Raw genomic sequence first — 8805 nt, forward strand, 5'->3', positions numbered from 1 at the left:
TTACTTGCAGTTGAGAAGACTCAAGTCTTTTCTCCTTGGAACTGGAGGAACTCAGCCCCCACTTGTCTATAGCAGGCTGATTTGAACTCTAGACTTGTTACTTTTGCTCTTTTGTTCGTTCATTCATTTCGTAACTATAAATCTGCAGGGCAATACAGTGCAGCTTTGAACTGCTTGATTCTTCACTATCCTTCTTCCTTCTAGGAGAGCCTGGGCCTGAGTTACCAGAAACTTCATGCCCGTAGCTTTGCCTACTTGACTTATGAAGTTGGCGTCCTGGCCAAGACCTCTAGGCTTTTCCAGGAGGAGGTCTGAATTGTTCGAGTGCCCCTAGCAAGACGTAGACTCTTGCCTCCAAAGAGTCTGAAGCCTGGTCTATTTGATACAAGCAGCTACTTAAAAACCTCCACACAGCTCTTGCAGCCTGCCTTGATAGTGTGTTCCCGGGTCTCTCAGCTCTGTCAACTACGGAAGCTTTTGCTAACATCTAGCTTATATCCCTTGGCTGAAGTTTTTCTCCGAGTGTTCTTGTGCCACTTTTAGGGAACACAGAAAAAATTGCTCACCACCATCTAGTTTCGAGGTTTCCAATGTGTTCTGTTTGGCCTGTGCAGTGTTGCATTTTTTTTTTTTAAGAAAGGCAGGAGTCTGGCAAGACTAGGCCCACTTTCCCACCTGGCAGCAGTTGGCTGTAGCCGGAGAACAGCTGTCCCCCCTGGCCAGGCATGTGCTCTCCAGCTGGCCAGACTCACTTCTCTGTGCTACCTGCTTGGCCCCAGAGCATCTGCATTTATAATCCTGCCCTGTCCAATCTATGCAATTTCTGTTCTTAAACCCTCTTCCCTTGTTTCTACGCAGGCTATGTAGCCTTTATCCTCTCATTGTTATTTTTTAACCAAACCTTAATTTTGTTTTTCCTTTTTGGGTTGTTTCCCAGTCCTTCAAATGTTTTGTGCAGCTCTTCTGACTAAAACAGGGGTGACTGAGGGTGTGATACATGCCATGGGAGAATGACCACAGCTCTGAGCATCTGCTGCCCGACACAGACCTCCTGTTAGACAGCAGCACCTGCCGCCTGCTCCAACCCCTCTGGCTGGTTTGGTGTCTTGGTCCTGCCTCAGTTAGTGTTTCTTCCTCCAAGTGAATACACTTAATCCTTTCACCTTTTAAACTTCACTTTGCCCTTAAACCACACGAGGAAGCATGCATCGGGGATGGGAGCAGGCCATGTGCCCAGCAGTCCTCAGCTTGATTTTGCCAACCCTCTATTACTTAGGTCAGGGCGGCTATGTCCCAGATAAAAATTGTCCGGGTGAGCTTCACTGACTTTCCGCTTAGAGAAGGGCTACAGAAGGTTTAAAGATCAAATACCAGTAAGGAGCTATGGCTGGGAAGCGGGGTGGGCTCTGGGAGAACGAGACTGGAGAGACAAGCTACATCCCTCCAAAACTGTGTACGGTTGAAAGCAGACTCAGGGCAGCCTTGAAGGGAAAGGCCAGTTACAGAGTCCAAGTCCTTCAAGAAGCAAGGGAAGGGTAGATCCTACAATTCCTCACCCACAAGAAAAGAAACTTTGTAACTATGCATGGTGACTGATGTTAACTAACTGTGGTGATCATTTCACAATATGTACAAATATTGGATCATTATGTTGCATACCTGAAACTAATATAATGCTGTATGTTGATTATACTTCAATTAAAAAAAAAGAATAAGAGGAAGGAAGAGAAGGAAACCAGAATGGAAAGTGTGTGGAACATGGAAATGGCCTTTCTTTTCCAGAGTGGTAAAATAAAATGGTCCCTTGCTGCTAATGTGAATTCACTTCACATTCCTCCTTTGCTAGACTCAGACCAGTGATAATATCCGTACTGTCCTATATTTGGACAGAATACTTAATCCTCCCAAATGTGAAATTAACTCACAACTACTAGCTTTATATTTTTCACGAAAATCTTCTCCTAAAAATAAAAGGCACGTGTTTTCTGAGGAGCAGGAGAGCCAGCTCACTGGAGTCAGATGATTTACCTCACAACAATAGATGAGAGGAAAGCCTAACTCCAGCTTCCAGCTGCCAGGAGCCTTTGTTTACCAAGAAGCTACTCTTTTTTTCTTTTCCTATTCTTTTTTTTTTTTAACTTTTATCTTTGCTCTCTTTTCCTTGACCAAGTCAGTATAATTGAGTGCAGAAATAGCATATGGTCATTATGATCTGGACTTGTATCCTAAAAGCTGAAAAACTTTTTGGTTGATCTTTATAGAATAAAAACAAAACAGAACATTTTTACCTCTTTTACAGTGATTCCTTACCTTTTTAGAATTCTTTGATTTTATTGATACTTCTCCTCTCCCAAAAGTACCTTACCACAAATCTGAAGTAATATAGGTAGTAGGACTGACAGGAGAGTGTTATGATGCTGTCCTAGGACAGTGGGACTAATCTACAGCAAGAAACACTTTCTGTCCTAGGCCAGTACCCAACACATATACACAAGTTATGCAAAACAGTACTTTCCCCTTCTGCATGCATGACATCTGGTGTTTTCTTTATTAAATTTGTCAAAATACTAGTTCAGGTTTGCCCAACTAATATCACAATCCAGCAATGTTAAAAAGTGTTGCCTTAGGATTTATTATTTTCAGAGTTGAGTCCCTGATCTGTACATATTTTAACTATATAGCATTTAATATTTCAAAATATGATGCTCATTTTAAGTACTTATTTTTATCTTGATTGATTCTCAGTAGGGCAAGATAAGTTACATTTGTATTCGTCAGTGTGACGGTAGTTTTAATCCAGTAATAAGGGGCTCATGGTTAAGTTCTTAAATTGAACCAGCAAAAGCAGGAAAGCAGTGATTGCCAGCCTCCGGTGCTGACAGCAGGAGTCCTTTTGTTTGTGGCCATGTTGGAGATGTGGACGTGGATGCTGTTTTGTTATGTCTGTGCTAAAACTCTATTTCTCCAGCCTCTCTTTCATCCAGGCATCCTTGAGCCTTGAGGTAATGGGAAAGTTGTGTCTCTCAGGTTCTTTACGTGATCATTATTTATTGTTTTTCCCAACAGTCTTCCCCACTTTAACTTACAGCAGACACTGTTAACAGTCCTGCAGGGTAAGGGTGTCCTGTGGGTGCCCAGGCTGCTGCTGACCCCTCTGGGGCACCTGGCTTTGCTCCCTGCAGATGCTCTTCTCTGTCCCTACGATGAGCCTGGTTAGATTTTCTCAGCGGTGGGTCCCCCAGCTCATCCTGCTGCCGCCTCCCCTTCCTGACCTTCCCGCCCCTCACTCAGCCCAGAGACCCCACACTCGAATGTGCAAGCCTGAGGGCCAGGGCAGCGCGTGCTGCAGAGGACCAGCTGCCCAACCAAGGCAGTCAGTTATGTGTCTTCTGATTCATTCCTGTAGCCGCTTCTGCAAGGCCTGGACTGGAGAGAAACCATTTTACTGTGAGTTGAACCTATCCACAGACCCACTCAAAATAATGACTAGAATTTGGCCACCTCAAATACATTCATACAACTTGACTTCGAGTCTTGAAACCTGGGTTCAACTAAATTGTTTTTCGTTTGTTTGTTTTCAGAGTTTCTAAAAAGGGACAGTTCAAAAAACTAATTTGCATGCATTTGAAAAGTGTTAACATCGTAGGAGGAATTCAAGAAACTTGTTTCTAGGTAGTAGAAAATTCAGTATTTCTGTGTATTTTTTTCACACCTAAAGCAGTTAATAACAATTTAGCAATATCATATATCCAATCAGTGTTCAGTCAGGAGCCAAGCAGATATCTTTTCAGTTGATGTTTTTTGATGAGTAGCCAAACTGTGCCATTGCACTGCATTTGGCTCATATGTCTCTTAAGTAGCGTCACCATATAATTTATTGTCTAAATTAGGAAACTTTTGATTAACAAAAGACAACTCTATTAATTATTATGCTGGGACAACAGGCAGAAACCTGAATTGTCATGGACAAATTCTACTTTTTATTTTAATTGTGGTAAAAAATACATAACTTTAAATTTACCATCTTAACTGTTCTTAAGTGTGCAGCTCAGTAGTGTTAAGTATATTCACATTGTTGTGCAACAGATCTCTAGAACTTTTTCATCTTGCAATACTGAAACACTATACCCACTAAACACTAATACTCCCTCCCCCTTCTTCCCAGCCCTTAATAACCACCTTTCCACTTTCTGTTTCTATGATTTTGACCACTTTTGTTACTTCATATGAGTGGAATCATACAGTACTTGGCCTCTTGTGACTGGCTTATTTCGCTTAGTATAAGGTCCTCAGGGTTCATCTACACTGTAGTATGTGACAGGATTTCCTTCTTTTTAAAGGCTGCATAATATTCCATTGTATGTACATGCCACATTTTCTTTATCCATTCAACTACTGATGGACATTTGGGTTGCTTCCACCTCTTGGCCATTGTGGAAAATGCTGTGATGAACAAGGGTGTGCCAATAACTCTTTGAGATCCTGTTTTTAGTTCTTTTGGATATATACCCAGAGTGGATTGCTGGATCATATAGTAATTCTATTTTTAATTTGTTGAGGAAGCTCCATACTGTTTTCCCTAATAGCTACACCCACCAGCAGTGCACAAGAGTTCCGATTTGTCCACATCCTCCACAACGCTGATTTTCTGTTCTTTTGATAGTGGCCATCCTGATGGGTGTGAGGTGATATCTCATTGTGGTTTTGATTTACGTTTCCCTGGTGATTAGTGATTTTGAGCATCTTTTCATGTGCTTATTGACCATTTGTATATGGAGAAATGTCTATTCAAGCACTTTGCCCATTTTTAATCGGGTTATTTGATTTTTGTTATTGTTGTCGAGTGGTAGAAGTTCCTTATATATTCTGGATATTAACCCGTTTTCAAATATATGATTTCAGTTATTTTCTCCCATTGTGTAGGTTGCCTTTTCACTCTGTTGATTGTTTCCTTTGACATGCAAAAGTTAAGTTTGAGATAGTCCTGTGTGTCTATTTTTAATTTTGTTGACTGTGCTTTTGGTGTCATATCCAAGAAATCGTTGCCAAAACCAATGTCCTGAAGCTTTTCTCCTATGTTTTCTTCTGGGAATTTAATAGTTTTCAGTCTTATGTTTAAGTCTTTAACCCTTTTTGAGTTGATTTTGTGTATGGTATAAGGTAAGGGTCCAACTTCATTCTTTTGCATGTGGATATCCAGTTATCTGTGCCTTTTTTTAAATCTGTAGAAACAAAAGCCTACCAGTTGCTGAAGTGGTCTACCCTTCAGGATAATACAAATCAAACTGAAGACAGGTTCCAAAAGGCAGATGCTTCTGCATCACAACTGTCAGGTAAGTGAGCAGATTCAGCACTCACAGCCAGTGTCTAGGTGACCCAAGGCAGCAGCTAGTGCTGTGCTCAGGGAAGGGTGGTCATTCTTTGAAAGTTTCTGGAGTTTGCTTTGTAATAAGCTATCACTGGATCAGAATCAGCCAGTACTTTTTCAGTCCTTAACAAACAAGAATTTGGAAGAGTCTTCTCTCCTGGATATGTGCCAGCCCTGGCATGGCGATGGTCCTTACAGGCCCTTGGATTATACCTGGCATGTCATGATAGTAACTTGTCACTAAGTACCACAGGAGACACCCCAAATTCTTTCTTTTCCCACATCTTCCAGTTTCTTAATCATCAATGGGGAACATCATCCTGGGCTATTTTCCCTCACCAGAATGTTGGAAAACTTTGGGCTTTTTAAATGAAAAGACTGTAAATCCCAGTAAAGCTAAATTTTAAGCTTAAGTGTAGTTCCTTCAATCTAGGATTTTTGTTTTAATTGTAATTTTCTTTGTTTTCCTATACTTTATTGCATTTTTATTATTTTCATTGGTTTTTATTTTATTACACCTTTTTTTAGTATGTCACTTCAGCTCCCTTTGTGAAAATAAATGGATTCATACAGAAGGAAGTACACCTTAGTCACTTCCTTATCCTTACATAAACCACCATTCCATAATTTCACCCATCAGAATGAACAGTGATCTCTTAACATCACATAATTCCCAGGCCATATCCAGATTTCCCAATTGTCTCAAAGATGTCTATATCAGACAGGCATTTTTTCGAGGGACATATGGTGCATTAGACTTAGCTGTCTGTCTTCAGAGAGCTATTTCCTAGATAATATTAGTGTTAGAATTGGTTGCTGCAAAATTCTGTTATTTTGGTTGTTTTGAGGATTCAGTGAGCCACTGCAGGCGAAATGCCCAGCACAGGGCCTGTTAGAGAGCAGCCCTCAGCGACTGCTGGCCGCGGTGGTGCTGGGTGTTATGTGAACTCCGCGAATGTGAGACATTGTAGTTGGCTGAGGTATGAAGCAGGGCCTCTGCCCCGATGGAGGGCTTCATCACTTTGGAAAGATGTAGCACTCGTGAGCCCTTAACCGTTTGCTTTTCACCACTTTCTTCACATTTGAGTCACAGAATTAGAATCCAGAGAGATTTAGAAAGTATTTATCCAACCCCCTCATTTCACAAAAGGAGGCGACAAGAGAGTAGCACCTCCCTCAGAGCCTTACAGCCAGTTAGCAGACACACGTGGTTGGAAGGTGACTCCACACATCTATGTTTGGTAAGTTTATTTTATATGGATAGTTAATTGGACAAGTTCAAAGGATGAGTAAATTTGACATAAGTTGTAGTCCCTTGGATGTATATCAAAAATGTTGGGGGCCGGCCTCATGGCTTAGTGGTTAAGTGCGTGTGCTCCGCTACTGGCGGCCCGGTTCGCATCCCGGGCACACACCGACGCACCGCTTCTGCAGCCATGCTGAGGCCGCATCCCACATACAGTAACTAGAAGGATGCGCAACTATGACATACAACTATCTACTGGGGCTTTGGGGGAGAAAAAGAAGGAGGATTGGCAATAGATGTTAGCTCAGAGCCGGTTTTCCTCAGCAAAAAGAGGAGGATTAGCATGGATGTTAGCTCAGGGCTCATCTTCCTCACACACACAAAAAAATGTTGGTACTATTAATATACTAATGATTAATGTATTTGTTTATTAATTTATTCATAAGTGATACTTTATAGGTTGTATAATCAAGCACCCCTAGATTCAGTTCCCTCACTCCACACTCAAATTTACACTATGTGCTTTGCAAGATTCCACATTTTCCTGCGTTGGGATCATAGAAGTCCTTCTGGTGGTGTCAGCCATCTCTGAGGTCAGATACGGCCTCTGGCGTTTAGTTTACGTGTGGTCACACAATACTTTTCACTCTCACTCTCACTCTCTCGCTCTCACTCTGATCCTGGGGACTTCTCTGAGCTCCAAAGAGAAGCAGGAGGCAGGCTGGCAGGGTGGAGGGAAACGGAAGCCATGTACCCCGTGGTTAGCGTACCCCGCTACTGCTGTTACAGGTAGTGGTGAGGATGGGCACCCTGAACTCAGGAGCCACCCCAAATCTGACTATTGAAGAAGCAGTGCATGTTTCAGTTACTTTCTGCATCAGATGTGTTAGGTCTCTGCCTCTGGACCTGTCACTAAGGAAAGCCACTGCCACCTTGCGCCTTCCTTTCCATGTCTGAAAAGGCCTTATGCTGGTAAGCACATGGAAACCCTCTTCAGGCTGAGCACGGACACATTCTTAAGAGAATGGCTTGGCTGCAGAGGTTACATGCAGGCAAGCAGGTTACAGGATAGAAACTCAGCAAATGCCTTTTGCAGAGACACCCATGCACTCTCTATCCGTGATCTCAGGTGACTGCCAGTTAAGAATCAGACTTGAAGCAGAAACATCCAAGGCTGAAGTCACCCAGGGGGCAGAGGTCAAGGATTGCCCTGCACGCTGATAGCATCATGGGAACAGTCTGGTTCCCCTGGCTCCAGGAAAGAGGTGGATTGTGCATCTTCCCCATCAACTTTTTCAGGCTGGTTAAAGAGTGGCCTTGATGGTTTTCAATGGAGATTCAGTCTCTCCTGGGAGATGGAAAAACAGAGGATTTGGCAGAGGGCTTAAGGGTGGGTGGGGTGGGTAACTGTCATCCAGCGGTGTCAGTTATTTCTGAGACCTGGTTCCCAGCACCCATTATTTTGATGATCCCTTGCTGCCCATGTGTTATAACAAGGTGAATTATCCAGTGCATGGTGCTGTAGTAGAGACCCATGTGCTCACATGTGCATCGTGGTCATTTGGAATAGAGCTCTTCGAATGATTTTATTTTTTATTTTTTGTGGCTTCTAAGTATCACCGGAAAACGCTCCACTTCCTTTCAGAGTTCTATCAACATGTTCCTTGCCTCAGAAGCTCCCTGCCTTCTGTGGCTTGAGCAGCATCTTCTCCTGTTGACATTTGTTTCACCAAAGTTATTGTGAGCCCTCTTCTTCACTCGTTGCTGCGTGGTGGCTGACACTCCCTCTCCATGTTTGTGCTTCTCACAGGTTTGAATATTGGCAGCGGTACATTCAGGACAAAGACAACTAACAAAATCGCTTCGGAAGCTAGTTTTTCATCTAGTGAAGGAAGTCGTTTGTCAAGGTAAAGTCGTGAAAGCCTGTCTAAATAGCGGCAACACGATGAGAAATGTCGCTACGCAATGAATTAAACTCCGGCCGCGTGTTCTTTTGTTTTGTGACTTGATGGAAGGTTATGGTTTGGGGTTTTGTTTATCTAAAATAACAGTTGAAACTTTAGTCTACCTTTGAAAATATTTGCACCAGAGTCAAGTATTGTTTTGCAGCTGTTGTTTCCTTGGTTTAAGACTCAATTGACACCTCAGTGAACCACGAATTAGCGTCTACAGCTGCTCACAGTAGGGCTGC

The 8805-nt window shown here is 42.6% G+C and overlaps 1 protein-coding gene across 1 annotated transcript in view; it reads left to right on the forward strand.

Annotated features, from left to right (window-relative positions):
- The window catches only part of LOC131403908 (centrosomal protein kizuna-like), a 66248-nt gene extending 58382 nt beyond the window's left edge, over positions 1-7866 (forward strand). Inside the window, 2 exon segments of the mRNA XM_058538132.1 lie at positions 5229-5333; positions 7744-7866. Of these exon segments, the coding sequence (XP_058394115.1) occupies positions 5229-5333; positions 7744-7835 (197 nt within the window). The 3' untranslated portion in view covers positions 7836-7866.
- Positions 7867-8805: the final 939 nt, after the last annotated feature.

Source organism: Diceros bicornis, unplaced genomic scaffold, assembly GCF_020826845.1.
Source record: "Diceros bicornis minor isolate mBicDic1 unplaced genomic scaffold, mDicBic1.mat.cur scaffold_95_ctg1, whole genome shotgun sequence".
Lineage (NCBI taxonomy): Eukaryota > Metazoa > Chordata > Mammalia > Perissodactyla > Rhinocerotidae > Diceros > Diceros bicornis.